General features: G+C 41.9%; 1 protein-coding gene across 8 annotated transcripts in view; it reads right to left on the reverse strand.

The window, feature by feature from the left end:
- Positions 1-13,796, reverse strand: part of Ppfia1 (PTPRF interacting protein alpha 1) — a 111,923-nt gene that overhangs the window by 17,371 nt on the left and 80,756 nt on the right. For all 8 annotated transcript variants that reach the window (XM_004627106.2, XM_023710811.1, XM_023710808.1 and 5 more), the window contains 5 exons: positions 11,848-11,999; positions 10,739-10,911; positions 10,303-10,396; positions 1,592-1,673; positions 1,291-1,491 (listed from right to left, as the gene is read on the reverse strand). In XM_004627106.2, the coding sequence (XP_004627163.1) occupies positions 1,291-1,491; positions 1,592-1,673; positions 10,303-10,396; positions 10,739-10,911; positions 11,848-11,999 (702 nt within the window). The remainder of the gene's footprint in view (positions 1-1,290; positions 1,492-1,591; positions 1,674-10,302; positions 10,397-10,738; positions 10,912-11,847; positions 12,000-13,796) is intronic.

Below are 13,796 nucleotides of genomic sequence, written 5' to 3' on the forward strand. Positions count from 1 at the left end.
GGGACCGCGGTTCAATCCCCCAGCACCACATGCCACCAGCCCCGCCCCTGGTGGGCTGAGCTGGCCACACACACACACACACACACACACACACATAAATAAATTAAAAAAAAAAAAAAAAAGTTACTGTGAGCTGCAGGCAGACCCTGGTCTGCTACGCAGTATGTCTACAAGGCTCTGAGAGTGTTTCCTTTCTAACGCAGAGGACTGAACAGCCAGATGAAAAACCCTGAACTCTGCAAGTTAGGAGCAGAACTGCTCTTACCTCCTAATAGACATTAATGTTTCATCAGAATAGTTACCAGGAACCTCTTTGAGGGCCCTTCAAGACTCTCCAAGTGGACAGCACCTATGTGAGCACAGGCAGTGCTGGGCAGACACCTTGCAGCTCCCAAGACGGAGGAGAGCACCTGCTGGCCCCAGTGACACGCCAGCTCCAGTGCACCACTGAGCTTGTTTTTCCTCCTCTATAGTTTTTGTGGGAAGAAAATGTCCACTGAGAAGATTAGAATTCTCCAGATTAGTGGGTTGTGACCTTCCCTTGCTCACATGTCAGCTGTACTTCCCAGGCACCTCAGCGGTGCAGGGAAGAGCCCGAGCCCAGCAGTGGACAGAGAAAGCTACTCCTTAAGTCCAGCCTACATGTGAAATGACACAGATGCACTCATACATAGAACACTGAAGGAAAAATGCCATATACAAGAAAGGGCAGCACAACCCCATTCTAGCTTGGGTGCCAGGAGTCAGGTGTTCATTTACACCCTGGGGAACGTATGTGAGGGTTTATATAGTCCTGGGCTTATTTGTACATTTTGCTATCTGTATAGTTGAACACAAACTTAACATTTACAGCATACAATTTGCTTAACAAGTATCTATATACAGGACAAGTGCTCATTCAGTTTGAACCATAAAATAGAAAATGAAGTTCAAAAAATATCACAATATTTTTTCTTCCTCAAAAATTTGTCAAATTTATCAAAACTGAGAGGTCCTTAGATTTACTCAGTTCTGATAAATTCATACGTAAATTTGTGCCAACCAATTTTTTACCTTTCAAAACAGCCTCATTTTTTAAATGAGCCCTTTCTAACCAAGCTGTTATATGAGCATCTGACACATTTTCTTTGGATCACTCAGTTCCCACAACTTATGGGTTATACTACGCTTTACTGAGATTTTAAGTTGAAAACACCCTGAGTATGACTATGGAGCACCAGGGGAGCAATGCTGGCAGGACACTGCCTTTCTTCTCCCCAGAGAACACACAGAAAGCCTCTGTGAACACACCGTTCTCGATGTGGGCGGGGCAGACGGGCTGGTCAGAGACATGATCTCCTGGATGGCCAGCCGCAGCTTCAGTCTGTGCAGTGGGTTGCTGATGCCAATCTCTCGTTGGATCTCTGTGTCTGACAGGGCTGACATGATGGCCCCACTTTTCACATTTGCTCTGCAGGCAGCCACATACCAGGCGGGCATCCCAACCCAGAGCTGGAAATAAGAATGAAGAGACGAGAACATCAGGCAGAGACAGGAGATGAATCAACAAGTCTGCATCATGCAGCACCAACTAGGTATTAAAGGGATGTACCTCCAGCCATACAACCACCGTTGGCCCGTCCCACTGCGCAAATGGTAAGCCTTGCCTCCGGGCTTCCTCCAGCAGCTCATGTCTGTGAATAAGACATTCAAATTAAAGAATCACTGTTACACATAAAATAAGTTAATGGAGTACTCTCTATGAGCATTTTCAAAAGCATAATAATGGTATTCTCATTTCCTTTCATCTTCTACAGCCTTAATGTTATTAACATCCCCCTCCTAATGCCAGTCTCATACGTACTATGGAGAAGGCCTGAGTAAAAAAAAAAAAGCTAGCATTCCCCTGATTCCCAAGCAAATCACCATTACTTCAGAGAATTTAGGAATTACTACCAACGTATACAATCCAGGGAGAATTTTCACATCCAAGGTAATAGCACAATTAGGGGAAAACAAAACACTGCTTCCCTCTTTATTTTTGTTGGGCTGGAGAAGATAGTTCAGTGGCATAAGCCCGTGCCTGGCACACCCAAGGTTCTGAGTTCAATCCCCAGTACCGCAAAAAGAAGTATTTTGTCTTTAAGAGGTAGGGTCTCATTATGCAATTTAGGCTGGCCTTAAGCTCCCTTTGTAGCCCACGCTGGTCTTGAAGTCACAACGAACCTCCTGCCTCTGCCTCAAGTGCTGAGATTATAGGCATGTATTACCACACCTGGCTTTGCTTCTTTTTTAAACAATGAAGGAAAAATGTTTAGGAAGAGGAAACCACACCACAGTCAAGATATCAGTGCCTATCTCTACAAGAATCTTAAAAAAAAAAATGCCTTTTTTTTTGCGGGGGGGGGGGAAGAGGTTTAGGGCATGTTGAGACAAGGTCTTGCTATGCACGTAGTCCAGGTTGGCCTCAAATTCTGTGTAGCCAGTTTCCCCAGTGCTGGGATTATAAGTATATTGTCATATACCTGGCTGCAATGCAAATTTTTAACAATAAAAATGCTATCATCTAATACAGCAAACAAGTAATAGATAACAGTTTCTACTACACACTGCTCTTTTAAGTAAATAGTTATTTGATAAATTTGGTTGGTTTTACTTTTGTCTTTGAGACACGATCTCATTATGCAGTTCAGGCTGGCCTTGAGCTCACTTTGTAGCCCAGGCTGGTCTCAAAACTTGCAATGATCCTCCTGTCTCAGCCTCCTGAGTACTAGGATTACAGGAATGCACCAATGCATCTGGCATTTACTTTTTTTTTTTTTTTTAGGTGGGGGCTAGGGAGATGGCTCAGTGGAATAAACGCTTCACTGGCAAGCACATATTCTACTGAGCTATCTCCCTGGTCCTTACTTAAAAATTAAGTCACTGGGTTATCCTGTGGTTTTAACCCATAGGTCTCTTCTTTAGAGGGCCTGAAATCCCAGTCACTCATTTAATGCAGAATGTATCATGAACAAGGAAACTCATGCAACACCAAGGCTGTGCTGCAGGGAAGAGGGCAGGGAGTCTTGCATACATTCCTTGATGTGACTGCAAGTATCATATATGCTTTATTTTTAAATACTCAAGTCATAATTTTACTATACTAACATCTCTAAAAATGATCTAACATAGTAATATGAAAGATTAACAGCATAATATGTAAGTCCTTCTTTTGAAGTGCTTACCTATAACATTTTTAAAAGAAGAGACTTAACAGCCTGGTAGGGAGGATGGCATTTTATAGAGAAGACAGGTACGGTTAAATTTATGTGTACACTCAATAAAATTAATAAAAAATAAATTAAAACAAAACAACAACAAAAAATTTATGTGTACAAACACGCAAGTCAGTTTCAGTCTGTCAGTTTGTCAGTCAGTCTATCTCTCTCTTCCCTCCCTCTCTCTTTTGAAGGATGGAGACTGAACCTAGGGCCTTTGCATTAAACTACACACTCAGCATCTTTTCTTACAGTTAAGGCAGGGTCTCATCAGGTCACCCAGGCTGGGCTTGAACTTGTGATCATCCTGCCTCAGCCTTCTAGAATGCTAAGATTGCAGTCATGTGTCATCATATCTGGCTTTTTGTTTCTTTTTCACTTGGTGCTGGGGATGGAACCCAGGGCCTCACACATGCTAAGCACACACAATACCACTGAGCTGCACATTTCTCAGCAACCTCCCCCTTTTTAAATTACTAGTTTGTTTTTAGTCAGTTATTTTTCTACGATCATTTGAGCATAGCATTCTATAGAAACTTCTAAAGATAATTACTGGGTAACAACAGTAGTAGCCTTTTTTTCAGACTGTAAAGTTGATCACAATTAAAGCTTATGCTAAGTAAAATGTTGCATCATGTAAAATTTCAACTATGAGTTCCTTAGGTCACCCCTAGACTTGCAGGAACAAGAACCAGGGAGTACCTGAACCAGAGAAGACAGCAAATGTTTTAGTATCTCAGATGGAGAAAAAAGAAAAGCTTCCTAATTGAAACAAGCAAAACTGCTCCTAAAGACACTAAGATCAGCAGAAGTGTGCTCATATATACAAAAAGCAGTAAGTGATCCCGCAAGACTGCCAAACCTGGCTAGGAGTTGCTATGACTCATTTAAACAAACAAAACACAAACACACACACACACACACACACACACACACACACACACACACCCTGAAGCCACAGAAAGCAGTGGAAGTCGATTCCAAGGCAAAGATCTGAATTTCTATAACATTAAGCAAGGGACTGTTCCAGATGCTGCGTCTAGGCCAGAAGTGGGAAGACTACTGTGGCAGGTCAGGAGGGCTTCCAGAGCGTGCACACATTCAAGTGGACTAAGTAGGTACTATGTCCTCAGCACTCTGAGAATGGCTTTGTTGGAATTTTAATTATTTTTCATGGTACTGGGAATGGAACCAAGAAAGCACTCCATCACTGAACTAAATCCTCAGCCATTTTTACTTTATTTTTTTGTCTTGAGACAGTTTCTCACTAAGCTGCCTAGGTAAGCTTTGAATCTGTGGACTCTCCTGCGTCGATGTCCCAGGTAGGTCGGATGATTAAAGGTGCATGCCACTGCATGAGCCAGAATCTTTTTTTTTTTAAGTATATAACAGAGATGTACTGTGAACAAGGAACAAGGGACCCTTCAGCCCCCACTACCTGAAGCTTTGTATAAACTGCTCTGGCCTTTACTGGCACCTCCTTCTCACCAATGACTACGAGTGCTTAGAAATAGGCCCGGGGTCCAGATGAAGCAGTGGGAAGGGTCTGAAGGCAGTAGAAGTGGAATAATGCATCCAAAAGTCATGAGATGCTAGCAATTAAGTGTAGAAGATCCTGGCTGGACGTTGGCCTGGCCCAAGCTCCATCTACAGGTAGCTACTACTCTCCAAGCAGATAGTCTATGAACTATGAGAATGGACACCTAACCTTAGCTAACACCATAGATAGTCACATCAGAGCCGTTTTCTTGGGAAGGTGATGGAGGAAGAGTGGTTTCCAAAAGTGTGCAGAAGGCCCCTGCAGAATCTGGACCCTGCAGACACTTGTGGCCACCTCCACTCTGGCTCTCTGGAATGGTGATATGCACAACTACCTTTTATTTCATTGGATCTTACAAATGGGTCTCTTTTGCAACTGAGAATACTTAATGCAGACAATATATGTCCAAATCTGTAACTTGTAAGAACCAAATAGCTACATGGTGTTTACTCACTTGTCTGACTGTCCCTTTGGGCAAGGTTGCCCAGCTACCCATACAATCACTTTCTAATAAGAGGAATCGCCTGTTTCCTTCCACTCTACTAAAACTGCAAACATAAATATGACAAAATATTTAAGCATTAGCAACATTCTTTTACTGCTCAATTTTCTAAATAACAAGAATGCTTCTAGTCATTAGTTCCAAAGTTTCAAACAAGGTAACCCAGCCTGGTATGGTGGCATATACCCGTAATCCCAGAATATGGGAGATTAATGTAGGAGGATTACTATGAGTTCAAGCCAGCCTGGATTATACATGGAGTACACCCCCCACACACAAAAAAATTTAAAAAGAGCAAACAAAAACACAGTAACCAGGGGGTAACAGGACTCTTTCTAGAATGCCTATCTTCTGTCCACATCAATTATCTACCAAGAGCATGTGAGTGATATACCAGTGGCCCTACAGGTTGATGCACTGTAACCATCAGCCCCAAGAGAAGACCCTTTAGTTTTTGCCGGCATCTGTTTGCTGCCTGGATCGTGAGGCACTGCGTCCTAGTGCTTCCCTCCACTGATCTGGGCTGCGAGCCTAGCTGGGGCCTTTGCAGAGGGTGGCTGGGCACTGGGCTGCTTTGCTCCTGACATGGTCAGAGCTCCTCTTCTGCAGTCTTCAGCTTTTCCCATTGAATCAAACAGATACCATGGGTGATTTTTTAAAATATCTGCTCTAGCGTCAGCTGTGGTATCAATATGCTTGTCATGCCAGTACTCACGAGGCTGAGGCAGAAGGACTGTCATGAGTTTGAGGCCAATCTGGGCTACACAGAATTTAAGGCCATCCTGGACTACATACTGAGATTCTTTCTAAAACAAAGAAACAAATAAACCACACACACACACACACACACACACACACGCAAAATATCACTCTAATGCACATTGATATGGGAAGCTTTCTGCCTTTAAAATTATTATCATTATTATTAGTATTATTTTTTTTGTGGAACCAGGGATTGAACTCAGGCCCTTGCACTTGCCAGACAAGCGCTTATTCTACTGAGCCATCTCCCCGGCCCTGCCTTTAAAATTAGAGATTGATGGTTAGTCCTATGTTTGATCTCCATCATCAACATACATACATACATACATACATACATACATATATATATACATACATACATTCACACATACATACAGTTGTAGGCGACAGATATTTTAAGTATTTTTTGGCAAGCTAATGATGGAGCCCAGGGTTTTGAGCACACTAAGTAAGTGTTCTACAACTAAGCTGCATTCCCAGACCAAACTATGCTAAATTGTATGCGGGAACAGATGCATAAAATGAAGGTCATGTAATCATCTAGGACACATCTTAAACTTTGGGCAGAAGCGCGATGGTAAAGCTGTCTATTCCAGGGGTTTCTATGGATAAAGATTACCTAGGTGACATACAGCAAGCACTTTAACTTTCCAGAGTAAATATATCACTCTCTTTCCATGAGATGGACACTTTTCTTTTTTTGAGATGGACACTTTTCAACCTCACAGGTCTTGCACAAAAGACTAGGAAGACTTTCTCTCACGGATGCAGCTCTGTGACACAGGCTGGCATTCTACACGCCTGTCAGTGTGAGGAACAGTCTTAGGGACAGGTGTGTTGTTCCTTAAGAAGTAAAGAATGAAGGCAACTTTTCTTACCAAGCCAGAAAGACACTCTTGGGAAGCTTAGCACAGAGCCGGAAGCTGGTCACACCAACACTCCACACTGTGTGATTCAGGGCACAACACAGCATGGTTTGTTGTATAACTGACTTCCCAGAAGCAAGTATACTACAGACCACAAAATACGATGGAGAGCATTGAAAAGACAAAGTGACTCAGAGATTGAAGTTGTGAAACTTTACACAGGATGCTGTGAGCTGATGAATGAACTCGAGTCTGGGTCTTGGTGCTAGATGGATTCACTACTGAATGCCTCAAGTATTAGCAGGGCCCCAAGTTCTTCCAGTAACTCTGAGAGTGTTAGTACAGCTGTCCAGCATGTGCATGGGGTACTTGGAAGCCTCCCTCAGTGAAGGTGACAGCCTAGTAGCTCAATAGCCAGAAGCACACCCAACAGCCAAGTTAGGGCTGACTACTATATTACATCAAGGATGCCCAAAGTGTTATAGTGTACCCCGTATTCACAGAATACTCTTTCCTCAAATCAAATATATTTAGATTAACTGACAGACATAAAACTGCAAGCTGTAGTCAGATGACTATTTTAGCATTTCCTCTACTGCCAGGAATACAGCTCAGTGGTACAATGCCTGCCTGGCAAGCATGAGGTTGTGAGTTCAATTCTCAGTACAAAAATACATAAACAAATAGACCCTATTAACTTGCTAGTTTATTTCTGAACTCACAACATGCAGCCAACATACAACCACAAAGTACAGAGAAAAGACCCATCCTTAGACACCTTGCCACAGCCAAAAAGGACAGTGAGTGGCATAAACTTGAATCTCACAGTTTCAGAGATCTCCTTCCATACCACACACACATTTGTGCACATATATCTGTACACATGTATCCCTGGTATGAAGTTTAACCACGTGCTTGTGCAAATAATTCAAAGCCTGTCTCAAGCATTCAAACATAGCTCTTGAAAGTCAGAAAATAAATTTTTAAAGCAGTGAAACATTTTGCTATGCTAGCTTTTGCTCTTATTGTGGTACTGGGGATTGAACCTAGGGCCTTAATGCATACTAGGAGAGCGCTCTACCACTGAGCCACATCCACAGCAAAATATACTGGGAAACTTCTCTTTCAAACTTCAGAAGGCAACAGTATGGGATGACCAAGCTGTGCGGCCCACACGCCTTACTGTTTTTATTACAATAAGCATGAGGATGTGAAATAAAACATAGTGGTAAAATCTAGACAACACTGTTTTGCTACGATAGAGGCAAAAGGACTAATTTTAATATTAAGTTCCACAAAGCCATACGCTAATTACCTAAGTTATTTTAAAATATTTTTACTCTATTTAAAGATAGCAATGCTAAAATCAGATTTTGCAGTTAAATAGTGCAAATTTTTATTTACAAAGTATCAAAGGCTGAGTATTCGCATAGAATGTCCCCATAATAGAATTTCACCTGCAATGGGATAACCTCAATGGTGTGCTAGTTGAAACAGTTACTATGGTCAGGCGTGGTGGTGAATGCACTTGGAAGGCTGAACCGTATATTAAGTTGAAAGCCAGCCTGAATTTACAAAGCAAAACTGTCAAACAAAATAAAAGTCATTACAATATGAAAAACAATATATGTTAAGAATGAAATAAAAGATAGGGGAAAAAAAAGAAGTTACTGTGACTCAGAGTGGACAATGTATCTAAAGGTGTACCTTGATTTAGTATAATTGTCTTATGTATTTTATAAGTGTTTTGGCCTAATAGTCTGGCTTTTAATCTGTATATATAAAGGTGTTTAAGAGAAATACATGAATATGATTCTGGCAAAATAAAAAGAGGGTGGAGGGAAGGGGGAAAGAATTGAAATGTGTCATGTACACATACCAACTCCCTAGAACAAATGTGATTATCATGTACTGCAAACATGTACTAATACAAGTTAAAAATAAAGATAAAGGGAAGTCATGAATTCTGAGAAGAAAAATGAAGTGAGTCAGACTGCCTAACTCTCTTAACAAAAGAGGGTTCCTAGGGACTCTAGTGCAACTTTGGGGATAGGGCCTTTGCACCCTGAGTTCCAGACTGTGCTTACTTCACTCAGAAACGGCCACATGGTGTTTCTCACAAATTTTTCTAAGAGCCCATCAACTTTCATCTTTACTGAAGACCAATGTGACCACCTTTAGGCTTTTAATCTCTTTCTCTACTGTCAATTTGAACTTTTATCTCTTAGACTTTACACACAGTCCATTTTGTGGCAGAAAGTTTTACCTTTTTTTATTCACCAGCTCACCAGGAAACTGTCTCAACCTATCTAGTTCACCTATGAACTCTAGCTTGGGGTGTGGTCAGCTTATACCATACATCCTACATCAGAGATGTGTACACACTCTTCCTTGGTATCCTGATGCCTATGCTCCTTTGTCCAAAATTATTCTAAATAGCATTTCTTACTTTTGGAATCAAGACTTTGTTGATAAGGTACTAGAGATGGAATCTAGGGCCTCAAGCATGCTAAGCCAGTACTACCATTGAGTCATATCCTCCCTACCCTTTAAGATTTAGTTTATAGGCCGAGGAGATAGCTCAGTAGAATAAGCACTTCCCTGGCAAGTGCAAGAGCCTGAGTTCAATCCCAGGTTCCGGGAAAAAAAAAAAAAAAAAAAGAAAAATGGTTTAGTTTAGAATTAAAAGTTCAAGGGCTGGGGAAATAGCTCAGTGGTCTAAACACCTGCCTGGCAAATGCAAGGGCCCAAGTTCGATCCATGGTATTGCATGCCATGCATGTCCCTGAAACTGGGCGTGGTGGTGCATGGCTGTAATCTTAATGCTGGGGAGACTGAGACAGGAAGATCACTTAAGTCCAAGCTGCATAGCCAGACTCTGTGCCAAATATGTACATAAATAAAAGACTTTAATAAAGTATTATTAAAAAAATCCACATGAGGTATGAACAACTATAACTGTCATTTTATAGATGAGAAAACTAAAGCACAAGGAGGCTAAGTAATTTTCTCAGAGACACATAGGTAGAAGGAACCAGGAATCAGACTCCAAAGCTTACATGGCCAAACTCAGCTCTTACCCATTCTATTTCCTAAGCAGACAAGTTTGCAAAGGTGGACTGGGAATACATGAGTTCTTTCAAAATTTCACAAATCTCCCCTGTCCTTCAGACATTATGGTTTAAAAGTGGCTTAGGTCAGTGGTTACAAACCTATGGCACACATGGTACAGCAAGTTATCTGTAACACTGAAAGTTCTTAAAGGTTTTACGTTAATCTCTGAAAAGACAATGTATATGCACAGCTAGATATTACAATTAAAAGCAGCTAAGACTTAAACAATGTTAACTCTGAAAGCTGTTCCATGAGATGGAAAAAAAGTAAAAAGCTTACTTTTTTTGAAGTTTACGGTTTTTTTCAGCCTGTCCTCCCAATTTGCTAAGTCCCAAGGTATCTTGAGATGAGTTTTCTATCTCTGAAACACCAGCTGAAAGAAAGCAGAAAAGTTCCCCAGTTGATGTAAATTAACATGGCCAAGTTACATGTTCACAAATAGATAGAAGACTTTGCAGGTACAGAGCTAAATAATTTCTGAAAGCTAAGCTTCTGAGCAAAGAACACATAAAAATGTTTTGAGAGTAAATCTGCATCTATGAAGGGTTAATCGCTCAGGCCAATGAAGGCTCATACCTGGGCACGCTGAGAACGGTGCTCTCTGGAGAAGGTGCAGCCATGGCTCCATGTGGGCACTGGTCACACAACAGGCACACGGGGAAAGCACGCTCTCCTAACTCCTAGCAGTTAGGACTGCTGTTGCAAACCCACCTACCTTGTCCTGGGGATTCTTTGCCAGTCTGTCCAGGCCGACCTTTTTCCTTTTTGCCAAACAAACGGCCAATGGAAGACTTGATGCCCTTCTTCTTTGGGGCTTTGTGGAGCGAGTCCTGGCTGCTGTTACTACTGCTGGGATTGCTCACAGGGCCATCTTGGGAGCCTGTCGAGCTTTGAGAAAAGAAAATGGACTTTAGCACATACTATCATAGCTCCACGATTTCCTCATATGCACCATGACAGCCTGTATTTTTAATATTTCTCAAACTTCCTAAAGAAAATTTCAAGTCTCTTACACTCAGTACAGTATGCACAGTAAGTTAAGCTCCCATTAATATGCCCAGATCTGTTCCAGGAAGTCAAGAATCTGATGTGTGCTCCTCACTTTGAGAAGGCCTAGACTCTAGCCCGCCTGATTTGATGTCCCAGGGAATACCCACTGCAGGGACCTTGTTTAACCAGTGAGGGCTATACCCAGTCAGTAGGAAAGACAACGTGGGAGTCAGAGGAACTAGAATTCCATCCTCTCAGTAGCTCCTGCAGGCTCCTTGGGTCCTGCTCTCCTCGGGCAAGAGCAGTCTACATTTATGGACACTGTGGCGACTACTGCACACCCTTGGTCATACTGCCTGGTACAGAATAGAAACTCGTACGAGAAATGTGAAAAATGAGTCTTATTAGCAAGCAAACCTTACTGGCCTCCTAATGGGACATGTTTACTAAAGGGATAAGGACAATGTTGAATTCTCAACTTATAAGACCCAGAGTGCATGAAAGTACCCAAGAGGCACTGACTGTCCACAGAACAGCACTATCCAGAATCTGCCACATGCATGTGGTATGTTCTTCACTAGGATTAGAAAGGAAATTCTCAAAGCAATGAATGTGTGGAATCTGAAGAAATGTAGTTGTTCTACAAAGTGCTAATCTCAAATAATTCCCTGCTTCCCAATTTTGCCCAAACAGGTCTATCATTTAATCAGAACTGAATTACTGTACTAGGGAATCCTTTAAAAACTTTTTTCAAGAAAAGATTAACAGATGTTCTTAAAACCTAAGACAGTAGGTTTCTCAGGAGTCTGTTGGCCTATGAGCCTTGCTCCTTACTTTCTCATGTCCCTGATGTCCTCGTGGCTGACTGTATGCAATGCCCCTTTGTGTAGCCTGTCTAACCGAAGGGACCTTGGAGAGGAGGGAGGGGAAGTTTCACATTTTATTGTTGTCTTGTCATCTCGCACTTCTTCTCTAGAAGCAGGCAACTGAGGGGCAAAATAAAAACAAAGTTAGTTAATAGTGGATTATAAGAAAACAAATCATGTAGGCTTTAAGTTACACAAATTTACTTGAAGGCCTATTAGCTACTTTCTATCAGTACCCAAAGGTCTTATTTTAGTCTAATGCTACCTTTTTTTTTTTTTTTGGTGGAACCGGGGATTGAACTCAGGCCCTTGCACTTGCCAGGGAAGCGCTTATTCCACTGAGCCATCTCCCTGGCCCAATGCTACCTTGAATGACTGTCTTGTGCAGGAAAATGGGACCACAGAGCATAGACAGCACAGGGCAGTCTGACCTGTAGCCTTCCCCTATGCAAGGACTGGGAAGCACAGGGACACCATGACCACCCCCAGCTCTCCCTATATAACCCTAACCAATCTGAAGATAGTTACTGAGAGACAATGAAGTCCTGAACAAAGCCTGTACACTTCATCCTTATCAATTTGAGACAACAATGTGACTCACTACTGAAGAGCCTGTGACAGGTACCTTTAGCTCTTGATGTCATTCAAAATGAACAGTGTGTGTGTGTGTGTGTGTGTGTGTGTGTGTGTGTGGCTGAAGTCTCAGGGAACTGTCAATGCTTTTATATCTAGTAGGAGGAAATAAGACAAAGAACAGCTTGTTCAAGACCCAAAACTTCATGTGTGATTTCTATTTCTCACTATGAATCAGAACCTATGAGTAGAAGTGTTCACATGTAGCTTAAAATCTTACTTCCACATAGCTTGATAAAATAATCCTGGCTATGACCATTAAAAGAGGATCTGTCAGACTCTAGATTTTTTCCTTTATTCTTTTTTGGTACTGGGAATTGAACTCAACCTTGTGCCTGCCAGGCAGGTGCTGTGCCACTGTGCTGTATACCTAGCCCCAGGTTTTCCTTTTTGTGATGGACTGTGAATGTGCCTATGTGTTGAGTGAGGCAGGGCTGCAGTAACAGTGAGCAGATTAACCCCTTCAGGGTCTGGGTAGGCCCTGCTTTAGAAGGTTATTTTCTGGTTTTGCAGCAGGACTGGATTTCATGAAAACATTCACAGTGAGCAACTTTATGAATAGTAAGAGTTGAATAGTTAACTTCTTTGTCAGTGCAACTATACGAAGAATATCCATTCCATTACAGTCCTGAAACAGCTCACTGAGGACCAACTAATCACTATAACCCTGAGCTGAGCTCATTCAGAATGTAATCTTAGCTGATAGCTGGATAAATTCTGCATATCTTTCTTTTCTTTTTCTTCTCCTTTTTCTTCTTCTCTATCTCATCTTTTTGAGACAAGGTTTCACTATAAAGTTTATGCTGACCTTGAACTCACACTGTGGCCCCCACTACAACCTCAAACTCACAGCAATCCTCCTACCTCAGCCTCCCCAGTGCTAGGAATACAGGTGTTTGCCACCACGTCTGGCTCTCATTTCTAATTGTGATAACAAGACATACGAAAGACTTCTATGGGCTGGGGTATGGCTCAGTGGTAAAGAGCATACTTATTTAACATGTTTAAGGCCCTGAGTTTAACCTCCAGCAATACTGTCACTAAAAAAACACCATCATGTCTGAAATTACTAACATGACTCATAATAGTTTAAAATTTCAGGTTAAAACAATCATTTGTTAAAATGAGAGAGAGAGAGAGAGAGAGAGAGAGGGAGAGAGAGAGAGAGAGAGAGAGAGCGAGCGAGCAGGCGAGTGCGCGCAGGATAAGGCACTATATGTATGCTCCAGGCACAGTTAACAGATCCTTCTATCAACACCCATCCCACTCCTCCCCCCTCCCTCC

This window comes from Octodon degus, unplaced genomic scaffold (assembly GCF_000260255.1).
Source record: "Octodon degus isolate 3935 unplaced genomic scaffold, OctDeg1.0 scaffold00018, whole genome shotgun sequence".
In the NCBI taxonomy this organism is placed as follows: Eukaryota; Metazoa; Chordata; class Mammalia; order Rodentia; family Octodontidae; genus Octodon; species Octodon degus.